Below are 16,282 nucleotides of genomic sequence, written 5' to 3' on the forward strand. Positions count from 1 at the left end.
CTCTGTTTATATGGCGAATTACATTTATTGATTTGAATATGTTGAACCAATCTTGCATACCAGGAATAAAGACTACTTGATCATGGTGAATTAACTTTTTGATAGGCTGCTGGATTCAATTTGCTAGTATTTTGTTGAGAATGTTTATATCTGTGTTCATCAGGGATATTGGCCTGAAGTTTTTTCTTTTCATTGTGTCTCTACCAGATTTTGGTATCAGGATAATGCTGGCTTCATAGAATGAGTTAGGGAGAAGTTGTTCTTCCTCAATGGTTTGAAATAATTTCAATAATATTGGTATCAGTTCTTCTGTGTACATCTGTTAGATTATGGTTGTGAATCCATCTGGTCCAGGGCTTCTTTTGTTGTTGTTGGTAGATATTTTGTTACTGATTTCTGAACTCATTATTGGTCTGTTCAGGTTTTCAATTTCTTTCTGGTTCAATCCTGAGAGATTGTGTGTTTCCAGGGATGCATCTATTTTCTCTAGATTTTCTAATTTGTGTGCTTAGAGGTGTTCATTACAGTCTCTGATAATCTTTTGTATTTCTGTGGGATTAGTTATAATGTCATCTTTGTTATTTCCAGTTGTGTTTATTTGGATCTCTGTTTTTTTTCTTTGTTAATCTAGCTAGTGGTTTATCAATATCATTCTCTCAAAGGACAAACTTTTGGTTTTATCAATCTTTGTATGGATTTTGGTGTCTCGATTTCATTCAATTCTGCTCTGATTTTACTATCTTGTGTCTCTATTTTCATTTATTTCAAAGAATTTTTTTGTTTTATCTTTAATCTTCATGTTTATCTGAAAGTCCCTCAGAAGCAAGTTGTTTAATTTCGAAGGAATGTGTGGTTTTGAGATATCTTCTAGGTGGTAATTTCTGTTTTTATTGCCCTGTGGTCTGAGAGTGTGCTTAGTATGATTTCCATTTTTTTTTTAATTCATAGAGACTTGCTTTACAGCCAAACATGTTGTTGATATTAGAGTATACTCTATGTGCAGACGAGAAGAATGTGGTTGTTGAGTGGAATATTTGGTAGATGTCTGTTAGGTCCATTTGGTCTAGTGTTGAGTTTACGTCCAGAATTTCTTTGTTAATTTTCTGCCTTGATGATCTGTCTAATGCTGTCAATCAGATGTTGAAGTCTATTATTGTGTGGCTGTCTTTCTTTTGTAACTTTATTTTAGGTTTGAGGGTACATATGAAGATTTGTTAGCTAGGTAATCATATGTCATGAGGGTTTGTTGTAAATATTATTTCATCACTCAGCTATTAAGCCTGGTAGCCAATAGCTATCTTTTCTGCTCCTCTCCCTCCTCCTACCCTCAAGTAGACCCCAGTGTCTGTTGTTTCCCTGTTTGTGTTCATAACTCTTCTAATCAGTCTAGAGAAAATCGTTTATGAAGGTGGGTGTTTCCAATGTTGGGTGCATCTATATATGCATATGTATAGATAGATTTAGAATATATAATATATGTATATATTATACATATATAATATATATGTAATATATATAATAGTTGTCTTCTATATATATAATATATAGTTGTATATATTATATAGATAGATGTATATAATATACATCTATATAATATATATATTATATAGTTGTATATTATATAATATACAACTATATAATAGTTGTCTTCTATATAATAGTTGTCTTCTTGTTGTATTGAATCCATTATCATTATATAATGTCATTCTTTGTCCATTTTGACTATAGTTTATTTAAAATCTGTTTTATCTAAGACTAGTGGTCCCTGTTCTTTTCTGTTCTCTGATTGCGTGATAGATCTTTCCTCATCCTTTTACTTTGAGCTTGTCCGTGCTGTTACATGTGAGATGGGTGTCTTAAAGACAACAGATAGTTGGGTCTTGTCTTTTTATCCAGTTTACTACACCATGCCTTTAAGTGGAATGTTTAGATGGCTTACTTTCAAAGTTAACATTGCTATGTGAGATTTTGATCCTGTCATCATATTGTTAGCTAGTTGTTTTGTAGACTTGATTATGTAGTTGCTTTATAGTGTCTTTACTTCCCAAAATATGCCTGATTTCATCTCATTTCAGATGATGTAGTAATTAAAAAACAATAACAACTTTCCTGAAGAACTCCACAGGCTCATATGATCTTAGTGGAAATTTCTACCAATGTTTAAAGAAGAAGTAACATTAATTCTACCCAGTGTTTACCAGAAATAGTAGAGGAACACTTCCAATTTTATTTATGAAGCTAGTATTACTCTACAAACCAATATCTTTCTATAATATAGATGCAAAAATTCTTAACAAAATACTTGCAAATAGAATTAATAAATGCATAAAAAGTTATACAGCATGATCAAGGCAAGATTTATTTCAGGAATGTAAGACTTATTCAATGTTTGAAAATAAATCAATGTAATTCACCATATTAACAGTCTAGAAAAGAAAAATTACATGATTATATCAATTCTTGCAGAAAAAGCATTCGACAAAGTTCAATACATATTTCTGATTAAAAATCCCTCAGAATAATGGGAATAGGAGGGAACTTCTTAGCTTGATGAACGTGTCAACAAAAAGTCTACAGCTAATGCTCTACTCAGTGGTAAATGAGTGCTCTTTCCCAAGATCAGGAACAAGATGATGATATCTTCTCTCAGTTCAACATAGTGCTAAACATTCTATCCATGTAATAAAGTAAGAAAGAAAATAAAAGCATATAGATTTGAAAATATGAAATAAAACAGTCTGTATTTGCAGATAGAAACATAATTGTGTACACAGAAAATCCTAAGAAATCTCTAAAAAGTTTCTAGAATTAATAAGTGGGTTAAGCAAAGTTAGAGGATACAAGATAAATATACAAAAATCTTGTATTTCTACATGCTAGTAGTAAATAAGTCGACACTGGAATTCAAAGTATAGTACCTTTTATAAGAGCTCAAAAACAAAATAATTAGGTAGAAATCTAACAAATTATATACAGGAATTACAGAAACATGTAGAAAACTACATATTCTTAATGAAATAAAGTTTTAGTAAGGATTTAAGTAACTAGAAAGACATACTATGTTCACAAATTAGAAAACTCAAAATAGTAAAACTTTTAGTTCTCCACAAATCAATATATATGTTTAATATATCAAAGTTTCAGTAAGAACAAAAAATAACAAAACAAAATAAAAAAAGAAAAAACAAAGTTGCAGCAAGATTTCTTTTCATAAATATAGACAAGAGTATTTTACAATTTATATAAAATAGCAAAGAATGTAGAAGAGCTAATAACAACTTTGCAAAAGAAAAATAAAGTGGGAGGAATTAGTCTATGAAATTTTAATATTTATTATAGATTTACAGTGATCAAGTCAACATTGGAATGGCAAAGGAATAGACACATAGATAACTGGAACACTGTAGAAAAGCAGGAATAAACCCACACAAGAACAATCTACTGACTTTTGACAAAGGTGCAAAAGCAATTCAGTGGAGGAAATATAGCCTTTTTGACAAATGATGCTGGAGAAATTGGCCATCCATAGGCCGAAAATAACTAGATAAATAAATAAAAGCAACTCCATTGACCTTACAACTTATAAAAAAGTTAACCCAAATGGGTCATATACTTAAATGTAAAATGCAAAACTATACATTTTTTTCAAAAAAAATAGGAGAAACACTTTGACATGTAGAATAGGCAGAATTCTTAGACTGAGACAAAATGCAAGATCCATAAAATGAAAGATGATAAATTGGACTTCACCAAGATTAAAAACCTCTTCTCTGAGAAAGACTCTATTAAGAAGACAAAAAATTAAATTATACTTCACCAAGATTAAAAACTTCTTCTCTGAGAAAGACTCTATTAAGAAGACAAAAAATTAAATTATAGGCTGGGAGAATATATTTGCAAACTCCATGTCCAACAAAGTACTACTTTCTAGAGTATATAAAAACTCCCAATATTCAACAGTAGAAAAGCAAACAATCCAGATAGAACTTGGACAAAAGACACAAAGAGATATTTTACTGAGTAAGATATACAGAAGGCAAATAAGCACATATGATTTTCAACATTATTAACTGTTAGGAAAATGAAAAGAAAAACCATCAGAAAGACTAGAGTAAAAATGGCTGACAATTCCAAATGTTGATGAGGATGAAGAAAAACTGGATCATTCATCCATTTCTGGCAGAAATGTAAAACAATGCAACCACTCTGGAAAATGGCTTGGCACTTTCCTGAAACAACAAACAAAAAACCCCAAGACCTAATCAAGCAACTACCAGCAGTTGTATCCCTGAGCATTTATCCCAATGAAATGAACACAATGTTCACACAAAAAGCTGTACATGAACATTTGTGGCAGCTTTATTAATTATAGCCTGAAACCAGAAATAATCCAGATGTCCTTCAACATGAGTATGGTTAAACAAAAGGTACGTACAACAGAGTATTTCTTAGTAATAAAAAGAAATGTAGTATTGACATACATGAAAACCTAAGTGAATCTTCATGAAATTATGCTGAGTGAAAAAAGCCAACCCTAAAAGGGATATACTGCATGATTTCATTTATAGATCATTCTTAAAATGCCAAAATTATAGATATGGAGAACTGATAGTGATTACCAGAGGTTATGGAGAGGATGGGGCAGGACAGAATTGGGTTGGGTGTGGCTCTGAAAGAATATCAGCATTAGGTTTTCTTGTGGTGATGGAAATGTTCTGTATCTTTAATATATCAATGCCAATATCTTGGTTATGATATTTTAGTATCGCTTTGCAAGATGTTACCATTGATGAAAATTGGATAAAGGGCACAAGGGATACTTCTGTATTATTTCGTAAAATAATGCATGAATCTACAATGATCTGAAAATACAAAGTTTAATTGACAATAAAATTTGAAGAGGTGTAGAAATTTCATACTTTCACAAAATTAAGGATTTTGGATGATCTTGATTCTTTTTTATTTTATTTTTGCAATAGCCAGTAATACTCCTTTTACCAACATTATGCAGATTTGCAGTTTTCAATATGTCTATGTGATGCTACTATAATTGGACTTTAAATTGTACCATAAGAAATGTGCTAGCTTCTCTGACTTTTTGGAATGACCTAAGACTTCAGTGAAGGTGTTAGAGGAGAGAGGAATGGAGGAAAACAGCTTTCCGCAGGGAGAAGAAGGGCAGAAGAGAGGCCCTGCCCTTGAGAAATGGGAGTGGTGACAACAATTAACATTCTAAGACTCCTAAGGGGAATCCGTCCACTTTACATTGTCAACGGAGCTGCTGCCAAGCTTTGTTAGGCCTGTGTTCTAGCTGTTTTCGGAGCTCTTGTCAACTTCCTCCCAGCAGTGTTTCTCATAATCACAATTAATCCTCAGTGATTTATGAGTTCAGGAGCCCAAGGAATTTGGGATGTCTAATCTACACGGTCTATCACTTTGTTGGAGGAAGGCTAAAAGCCAACTTAAACCTGGACTGAAGTAGGCATGTCTATTTTGTCAGGCACTGATTAATGTTAGAGAGGCTTCCACAGGATGTGGGATTGTAGGTTTAGAAGGGAATGAAATAGAAATAATTTGACTTCTTAGGGACTTTGGATTAGGAGTATGGGACATGGCTGGTAAAAATCCTCTCATCCTAAGTATTATAGCAAATGTAAAATAACTGCTTTGCAGAAGCTTGAGACTTGGGTACATTTTATTTTCAACAGACTTCTCAATTTTGATATTTTGTACTAACCTAGAGAGAGAATAATACTTAGAGAATCCCAGAAGTATAAAATTTTTATTTAGGTATTGATATTGATTAGCAGGTGGTAGGAATATTAGTATAGTACATTTCCAAGTAAGATAAATTGCCAATTGCTTTAAAGCTTCCTATTTCAATTTATTTCCCTAAGGGTTTCATCTACACAAAATTATGATTTTCCTTTTAATAACAGAAAAATGGAAATGTAAGTTGATTAACAGTTTATTCAAAGAACTTTGGCACTCCGAGAGTGACCTAGAGCTAGAATTTAGGTCTCCTAAATCTTATTCTAGGGTTGGTTTCCCTAGAATTGGCTGTACGGATTGCACTATGAAGACTTGCTAACCGAAAGAATTATACTTTATACCGCAAAAGAATGCACTATTATTAGCTACAGGTGGCAAGAGATATAAAGAAGGTGAACGTTTACACAATAAGACCATAGTAACATATGCTATTAAAAGTGAACATCAGGGTTGCATGTATTTTAGAAGCAGGATCTAAATAATTGGACTCTGATATGTGAAAAGTCAGATAACCAAACCAGACTGCAAGAGGATAACAAGATCCCAAAGAGGAAAAAAAATTGTTCTTCCAGGATGTCAAACCTATCTTTGAGATATTCATCATCCAAAGGGTCCTGGGGTTCTCTGTTTCCAACTATTAGGATAATGCAAATATTCCTGCTCATGGTGGATGCACACTGTGTTTACATCAGTCGACCCTCCAAACATGAGTCGGAGAAATCTTTCTCTAAATGAAGGTGCCATTTCTATTGACAGCTCAACTTCGTAAAGGTATGACTTTGAGTTGTTTTGACTAGTAGAAAGAAACATTTGCCCTTTTTTGTTCTGTTTCTGTATTTAGGCTTTCACTTGTCCCAGCCAAGATTATTTAGATCCCCAATACGGAAAGTCAAATATGTTCAATGCTAAATAATTAGATTCTCTTGATTTACACAAAAAACCATAACTAACTAAAATATATTTTAGGATAATCAGTTTGGTTTACAGTGTAAGGTGGTTTGGAGTGGGCCCAGGGCAAATCAGTGAGATTCATAAACAGGTGGTTGTATTTCATCAGATGGGAAGTGATGAGGCATGTGGGCATGTGTTAAGGCATCAGCAGTGTGAATGAAAACTAAGGATAGATGGGAGGTATGTAACACAAGAATACAAGAAGCTGATATATTCCAAGGAGGAGCAAGAAAGAGAAAAATTAAACATGATACATTGGGAGAGTGGAAGAATTTTAGTTCCATTGATAGAAATAAGGGAGTCAGGTGCTTGTAGAGATGTGAGTTGAGTCTATGGTGAAATATTTAGAATACATTCATTAAGCTGTTGAAGGAGGCAACTGAACCTTTGGAGAGAAGTATAGGAGATAAATATAGAATTGAGATTGGGCCATATAGAGTTGATAAGAATTATTATAGTTAAGATAAGTCCTTCAAAGAAAAGCTATAGAAAGGAGAGAGCAAGTTCTGAGCACAGAAACTTAGAAAATACTTACAGCGATGGAATAAGAAAAATTTGAAATAATTATCCAGGAATACAGAAAAAAATAAGTTTGGAATAAAATCAGGACAGAAGAGTTTCACAGAGTTGAGAGTTTTAAGAAACAAATAGTTAAATGTGTTAAAAGACAAACAATGAAGGTAGAATAAAAGTCTCTGGATATGATTTTTAGAAAGCTACAAGTGACCTTTAAGAGTGCAATTTCTATAGATTAGTGAAGGTGGAAATTAGATTTTCAGGGCCTAAAGAATGAATGTTATGAGGAAATAAACCCAACAAATGGATACCAATCCTTTGGGAATGCTGGATGTGAAAGAAAAGAGAGAATTAAAATGATAATTATGTAGCAAAAGGTCTTCTCCCCAAAAGAACTGTATAGTTTTTATAATGAGCAAGTGGGAGCTGATCAAGAGCAAGATAAACCAGAGGATGCTAGAGGGGGAATAAATGAAAGAATATGCTATGAAAGTTATCAGGGGCATGAAATGAAAGGTCAACCAATTATCATCACTAAATGATGAGCACTAGAGTGATTCAGTCATTAGTGTAGCAACTTTAGATCTTCAGTGCATTAGATTTCACCAACATATCTTTCAATTAACCAATATTTATCCATATTTTACAGATAAAGAAATATGAAGTGTGTAAAGGCTAAGTAGCTTGTTCCAGGTCTCAAGAAGCAGAAAGGGATGTGGATTGTTTGGCTTTGAGGCTCATGCTTTTTCTAGGATGTGATGCTGTCAATCAGTCATAGTGAGACAAAGGCTGTAGTAGAGAGATGTGCAGAGTGGGTGAGAAGAGCATATGAGTCATGGGCTTGCATGTTCTCCAGGCAGCTGTCATAGTGCAGCAGAGGAACAAATTTTGTGATAACAATTTGTTCTGTGTCTTTTACTCCACTTGCCAGGTCAGCTCTTTGAGGACAGGGAAATGTAATATTCACCTTGAAATCTCAGCATCTAGTAAAAATGCCACTTCATAGTTGTTTGCCAAATTAATTGAAAATGAAATACCTGCTTTGGAGGCAGATCTGCTATACAGTCAACAAAGGTTTCCAGATGTGTTTTTTCTTTTATGCTAGAAAGCTTAAGCAGCCATTTTCCTACCATCTTTTTTCTGAGACCATATGCAAAGGCATTCTTAGAAAAATAAAAAGAGTGAGTAGGAATAAACAGAACAATAGAAAAATAAAAATAACAAGATATATTTACCACTCCTGTTCCTCTTTTGCCAAAGATTGAAACAGCCTAAATCCTCAGTAAGACCCAAAGTTCCCAGGAACTTCAAATAGTATAAGTTACCTCCAAGACTTTAAATATATTAACAGTTTTGCTTCCTTTTTCAAAAAGTCTGAACTTGAGGGGATGTAAGGGGAAAACTTGTTTGTTACTTTGTCTCCCCCAGAGTAGAGGTCATATTACCACTAATACCTGTACTGCTAGAGTACTACTACCTAACATACCTTTCACCAACATACCTTTCAATTAACCAATATTCATCCATATTTTACAGATAAAGAAATATGAAGTGCATAAAGGCTAAGTAGCTTGTTCCAGGTCTCAAGAAGCAGAAAGGGTTGTGGATTGTTTGGCTCTGAGGCTCAGTTTATGAAGAGGTTTCTCCATGAGTTATCTATATTTGAGCTTATATATCCTAGTGAGTTATGTAATATTATCCCATTTTCAATATAAAAAATTAAGTTTATAACCCAAATCACACACCTGGTAAGTCATAAGAAACAAGATTCACATCCAGATTCTCTAATACTCTATCTTTCCATTGTTACTATACGTCTGTCTCTTCAGAATCATTTTTAGTAATTTATTTATACATTTCATCATGTTTGATGTAGTAGATATATGCAGGGTAGATATATATGCAAGGCAGATATTTGAACCATGTTTATATTCATTGTTTATCACTTTACCTACCATCCTTCCTCGCCTGGATACTGTACAGAAGGATGTTCAGTGTGCATTTGAAAAGAAGCTGTATTCTGCTGCTGTTGGATGGAATGCTCTGTATATGTTTGTTAGGTCTATTTGGTCTAAAGTGTTTTTCATGTCTAATGTTTCCTCATTAATTTTCTGTCTAAATGATTCTTCCATTGTTGAACATAGTGTATTGAAGTCCCCTACTGTTATTGTGTTGCCATCTATCTCTCACTTCAGATCCTTTAATATTTGTTTTATTTATTTAAGTGCTCCAATGTTGGATGCATATATATTTATAATATTTATATCTTCTTGATGAATTGATCCTTTTATCATTATATAATGTTTTTCTTTGTCTTTTTTTTTTTTTTTTTTGAGATGGAGTCTCGTGCTCTCACCAAGGCTGGAGTGCAATGGTGCAATCTGGGCTCACTGCAATCTCCGCCTCCCAGGCTCAAGTGATTTTCCTGCTTCAGCCTCCTGAGTAGCTGGGATTACAGGCACATGCCACTGTGCCCAGCTAATGTTTGTATTTTTAGTAGAGATGGGGTTTCACCATGTTGCCCAGGCTCGTCTTGAGCTCCTGATCTCAGGTGATCCACCCGCCTCGGCCTCCCAAAGTGCTGGGATTACAGGCGTGAGCCACCTCACCTGGCCTTCTTTTTTTTATAGTTTTGACTTAAAATCTATTTATCTGATATATGTGTAGCTACCCTTGTTGTATTTTGTTTTCTATTTGTGTGGATTATCTTTTCTCATCTCTTCCCTTTCAGTCCATGTGTATCCTTAAAAGTGAGCAGAGTCTCTTGTAGGCAGCGTATAGCTGAGTCTCCTTTTTTTTTTAAATCCATTCAGCTACTCTATGTCTTTTTTATTGGAGAATTTAGTCCATTTTCATTTGAAGTAATTATTGATAGGTATGACTTACTACTACCATTTGTTAATTGTTTTCTGGTTTTTGTTTTTTTCTGGTTCTACTTTTTTTTTTTCTTCCTCTCTCTCTTGCTGTCTTCCTTTGTGGTTTGATGATTTTCTGTAGTGGTACGTTTTGAATCAATTCTATTTTTGTTTTATGCTTTGACTAAATATTTTTGCTTTGTGGTTACCAAGATGCTTACATAAAATATCTTATAGTTAAAACAGCCTATTTCAAGCTGATAACTTAACTTTGATTGCATCCAACAACTTTACACTTTTAGTCCCCCAGCCACATTTTACGTTTTTGATATTGAAATTTACCATTACTTTTTTTTTTTTTGATACCATGTTTCGCTCTTGTCATCCAGGCTGGAGTACAATGGTATGATCTCAGCTCACTGCAACCTCTGCTTCCTGGGTTCAAGCAATTCTCCTCCTGTGCCAGCCTTCCAAGTAGCTGGGTTTACAGGTCCCTGCCACCACGCCCAGCTAATTTTTGTATTTTTAGTAGAGACAGGGTTTCCCCATGTTGGCCAGGCTGGTCTCAAACTCCTGACCCTCAAATGATCCACATGCCTTGGCCTCCCAAAGTGTTGGGATTACAGATGTCAGCCACTATGCCCGGCCCAGAATTTACCATTACTTCTAATGTGTATCTTTCGATAATTTATTTTAGCTGTAGTTGTTATTAGTAATTTTGTCTTTTAATACTTGTACTAGGGATATAATTGCTTTATACACCATCATTACAGTCCTAGAGTATTCTGAGTATGGCTCTGTTTTACTTATATTACTGAATTTTCTATTTTTGTAAGTTATATGTTATTAATTAGTAATATTTTGCTTCAGATTGAATAACTTTCTTTAATAATTCCTGTAAGGCAAGCCTAGTGGTGATGAGCTCCCTTAGCCTTTGTTTGTCTGGGAAAGTTTTTATTTCTTTTTCATTTCTGAAATGCAGGTATTTCTGGGTAAAGTATTTTTGATTGGCAAGTTTTTTACTTTCAGCATTTTGACTATATCATCCCAATCTTTCCTGGCCTGCAGGATTTCTGCTGAGAAATCTGCTAAGAGTTGTATTGAAACTCCTTTGTATGTGATGTGTTTCTTATCTCTTGATCCTCTTAGAATCCCTTTTTTTTGTCTTTGAGTTTTGATAGTTTGATTACTATGTGTTTTGCTGAACTCCTTTTTGAGTTGAATTTGATTGGAGATCTTTGAACTTCTTGTGCCTGGATGTTGGTTTCTGTCTCCAGATTAGGGAATTTTTCAGCCATTATTTCTTTAAATATGGTTTTTGCCCCTTTTTCTCCTTCTTCTCCTTCTGCAACTCCTATTATATAAAGGATTGGTCTCCCATAATTCCTATAGGCTTTCTTCATTCTTTTTCATTCTTTTGTCTGTTTGCCCCTCTGACTGGATAATTTCAAATGTTCTTTCATCTCACTGATATTTCTTCTGCTTGAGTCTGCCATTGAAACTTTTAATTGAATTTTTCAATCCAGTCTTTTTATTCTTCATCTCTAGGATTTCCATTTGGTTCTTTTTTATTGTTTCTATTTATTTGTAAAACTCCTCATCTTGTTTGTGTTTTTTTTTTCCAAATTTTTTAAAATTTCCATTGGTACTTTTTTTTTTTACCTTAAGAGGATTATTCTGAATTTTTTGTCACCCCATAGATCTCCATTTCTTTAGGGTCCATTATTAGCACTTTATTAGTTTCTTTTGGAGGTGTCATAACTCCCCAGTGCTTTGTAATCCTTGTGTCTTTGCACTGTTATCTTTTCATTTGAAGAGATACCCCCTCCTTCTGGCCTTTACAGGTGTTCTTTGGCAGGGCTAGACCTATACTATTTAGTGTAGCCTGTAATTCTTCAAGGGCCAGCTGGTAATGGCCCTGGGCAAGCAAAGCTAACTGTGGATTTTCTACCTGCCTGGGATGCTGTCTTTGCTCTGATATTGGCTGGGGCTATTGACTGGGCCCTGCTGTCTGGCAGGACCACTGGCTGAGCTCTGTTATCACACTGAGCTACTGACTGGGTACTGCAATGGCTTCTGGTCAGACTAGTCACAGAATTTATTCCCTGGCTGGAAAATTATGCTTTCTTGGATTTGCAGTTGGGCAGGGCTGTAGGCTGAAGTCCAAAGTTAGGGGAAGTTGCTGCTTAGAATGATTGGGGCCAGAGGCTACATTCAGAAAAACACAATTGATGGTTGCTTCCCTGTTAAGGTGGAGCTTCCCTGTAGGGTTTCTTCCCTTTAAGATGGGCTTTTGGCTGAATTGAGTTTGACTTCCCAGGCCAAACAGGTCTAGCCCTCATGCTTCTCTGAAAGGCATGTAGATGTCCTTGATGGGGCCTTTTAGCTGAGTAGAGCCATGGATTGACTTCCTGGGTTAGGCAGGTCTACCTCATGTGTGTTTCTGAAATGGGTGGAGGTGTGTATTTCCTTGTCTTGGCAGAGGTCACTGGTGTGGGCTCTGAGACTGGACATGGGGACTAGCTATCTAAGGCCTCAAGCTAGGTTGTACTTCCCACCATGCTTCTGAAGATGACCAGCTTAGCTTTGTAAATGAACTATGAAGTTGACTAGTGTCTCGGATTGGGCACCACAGCTAGCAAGAACACAGAGGTAATGCCATGATCTGTGTCCTGGTCACTAAGACCTCTGCCTCCTTTCTTTGTTTCTACTTGACACCAGGTAGTATAGCTATGCTGTTACCCCCAGTGTTCTCCATGAGATAAGCCCAGAGTGGGATTTCTGAGAAGCATCTTGGAAAACTAGAGACGCTGAATGACTGCCTCTAGTTTTCTTTTCCTCCTGTAAAAACCATGGGCCCAGGAAAACCCTCCTTGTCTGGTGTTGTGTTGACTTTGGCAGGAGGCAAGGTGGCAGGGTTGAAGTGAAACTATGCTTCTTAGCCTTCTAATTCAATTTTCATTCCATGTACCTTGTGGTTGTCTCACGTTAGTGTCCAAGTAGTGGAGTTTTAAAAAAGATATTCTGGTCTGGGGATAGTTGCTAGTTGAATGTTCTGTGGAGAAGAGTAGAGCCTGGGACTTTCTATTCTTCCTTTTTGCTGACATCATGAGAAAACAAACTCCCTGCCCTGGATACTGAGGTAAGTTAGTAAAGGGGTAAAGCTTCCAAAAATTGCACTGCATTATCTACAGGCTTTAACTGGATTATCTGAGTCCACATCATGTCCTTATGAAAGCACTACTGTCTCTCTAATGCAAAGTAAATATATTGTATGTTGGAAACAAGCCTGTCATCTTGGCCTTGTGAATTATCTAAAATATTTGGCCAAGGCTGGAATGTCATATACAGTATGCATTCCTAAGAAGTTATTCTTATGATTCTTTGATTCAACAGCTTCTGTTTTTTTCTGACTCTTTCTGCAGATTAATATTCCTCACATTTTTAAATGGAAATAGATAACCAGACGTGGGTGAGAGAATTTATTCTCCTTGGCTTATCCAGCGACTGGTGCACTCAGATATCCCTGTTTTCCCTGTTCTTGGTCACATACCTCATGACAGTGCTGGGGAACTGTCTCATTGTCCTTCTGATCAGACTGGACATCCAACTCCACACTCCCATGTATTTCTTTCTCACCAACCTCTCCCTTCTTGATGTCCCCTATGCCACAAGCATAGTCCCTCAGCTGCTGGCACATTTTCTTGCAGAACATAAAGCCATCCCATTCCAGAGCTGTGCAGCCCAGTTATTTTTCTCCCTGGCCTTGGGTGGGATTGAGTTTGTTCTCCTGGCAGTGATGGCCTATGACCACCATGTGGCTGTGTCTGACCCCCTGCGATACTCGGCCATCATGCATAGAGGGCTGTGTGCTAGGTTGGCCATCACATCCTGGGTCAGTGGCTCCATCAACTCTCTTGTGCAGACTGCTATCACCTTTCAGCTGCCTATGTGCACTAACAAGTTTATTGATCACATATCCTGTGAACTCCTAGCTGTGGTCAGGCTGGCTTGTGTGGACACCTCCTCCAATGAGGCTGCCATCATGGTGTCTAGCATTGTTCTTCTGATGACACCTTTCTGCCTGGTTCTCTTGTCCTACATCTGGATCATCTCCACCATCCTAAAGATCCAGTCCAGAGAAGGAAGAAAGAAAGCCTTCCACATGTGTGCCTCTCACCTCACAGTTGTTGCCCTGTGCTATGGCACAACGATTTTCACTTACATCCAGGCCCACTCTGGTCCCTCAGTCCTTCAAGAGAAGCTGATCTCTGTCTTCTATGCCATTGCTATGCCTCTGCTGAACCCTGTGATTTATAGTCTAAGGAATAAAGAGGTGAAGGGGGCCTGGCATAAACTATTAGAGAAATTCTCTGGGTTAACATCCAAGCTGGGAACTTGACTCATGAACATCACTTTGAGAAAAAGCTTTGCCTCACTTTTCTCCACCCAGCTCAGATATGGCAGGGATAAACTATGTTGCTCTGGCAACCGGGAAGGAGATGATGTAACATGTACTGGGGATGTTATGTAGGAGGCTGAGTGGTTGAGTTGGATGGGGTGTGGGATGTGGGGATAATTTTATATCCCAGCAGTATGATTAGTGGAGTTAGCTACCGCTGTAACAGAACCTTCCACAATTTCTCAATCTCCACTCTTATGTTCCGATAAAAACTGAAAAAAAGTACTACTTACTGTTTTGGTTTGTCACATTATTTATAACTGTAGACCTATTCATACATCTTACCTTGGACCAGTGGTTCTTATTTATTGACATTTTGTAAAAGGTTGTAGTGTTTGCATTGAAAACAAAATGCATTTTCACATTTGAAGACTCACTGAAAATAATTGGTTGTTTATGTAGCCACATACAGTAATTATGAGTCAACATTCCGAGAAGGATGTTGTTTGTCAAGGCTTATTAAAATGATTTTGTGCAGGACCTTCTAAATGTGAACAAAATGTCTTTCTCTGAGTGCTGGAGGTAATTCAGTGAAGAAATATCAACGAAAATTCTTGTTTTGCCCTGATAGGGTTAAAAAATGGTTGTTTGTAATGAAGACTATTATTAGCCAAGGAAAATTTAAGTTTCAGGCACTACTTCACAGCACTCAGTTTGAGAGAAATTTTACTGTATAAGAGATATCATTTAACATATTAAAATTGTCCAATCTCAGGAAAATTCACAAACTCCATTTTTTAATGTTTAGAAACAAAATAAGCAATAAATTATGAGATAATTTATAAAACATCAAAGACATAGTTAATCTAAGAAATGACACTCTTCAGCCAATATCAATGAAAGAGAAGACAATTTTAACATGAATTTTGAGGAGTCAGGATAGATGCCTCACCTGTGCAAATGTTACCTTCAAGTTTCCGTATTAAGGACTTTTCTTATTTCTTCTCACACATACCATAGGGCACTAGTCAACTTTCTAAACCTAGTCATCTGAGCTCGAGAGTGGGCCTCCCTGCTGCTAAAATTTATAAATAATACAAAAGAAGAAGAAACAAATATATAAGGTAAAGAAGGGGAAAGAGGAGAAAAATTATGATAGTAGCTGATCATCTCACTTGCTTGAAGTAACCTAAGTCCTGTCTCTTCTTTCAGTAAGTTAATTTTCTGTTCTTCCATTGGTGACCACGTTGTCACAGATCCTCAAGTATTTATGAAGGTTCATATAATCCAAAGCCCTTTTGAAATATCAGTTTTACCTTAATTACTATTCTATCTTAAATTTTGCAAGGTAGGCAAGCATCCCCAAAAATGTCAATGGCAGCAAACTAAAATTTCTATTGGTGTTAACTTAAGCATTATCAATGAAGTGTCTAGTACGTGTCAGTGACAATGAATGGTTCTGGAGACTCTGTAGTGAATATGATACAATTCTGGGTTGCATAGCAGGGATGATGGATAATGAAGCAATTATAAAGTAATGTTGTAAATATTACAGATGGAGTAAGCCCATCAGGGGTGTCACAGAAGTCTTCCTGTTAAAACAAAACCACATAAAATGTCTAGATTGAGACCAGGAAAGTGAGGGCAAGTTATCCAGATGAAAAGGAACTGGAGGAAAGGAAAAACCTGAGCCAAAGTGCAGAGGGCGAGACTTCAGTATCCAGAAATATCTGGAAGCTGCACTTGTAGGGCAGAGAAGAGTGAGGAAGTAGTGAGAAGTAGTGAG

At 36.0% G+C, this 16,282-nt stretch overlaps 1 protein-coding gene across 1 annotated transcript; it reads left to right on the forward strand.

Moving 5' to 3' along the window:
* The first annotated feature begins 13,542 nt into the window (after positions 1 to 13,542).
* LOC101133676 (olfactory receptor 2F2) lies at positions 13,543 to 14,496 on the forward strand. The gene has a single exon (XM_004046410.5). The coding sequence runs from the start codon at positions 13,543 to 13,545 to the stop codon at positions 14,494 to 14,496; it is 954 nt and encodes a 317-aa protein (XP_004046458.4).
* The last annotated feature ends 1,786 nt before the right edge of the window (positions 14,497 to 16,282 follow it).

The sequence above is a fragment of the Gorilla gorilla genome, chromosome 6 (genome assembly GCF_029281585.2).
Source record: "Gorilla gorilla gorilla isolate KB3781 chromosome 6, NHGRI_mGorGor1-v2.1_pri, whole genome shotgun sequence".
NCBI classification, from domain to species: Eukaryota; Metazoa; Chordata; class Mammalia; order Primates; family Hominidae; genus Gorilla; species Gorilla gorilla.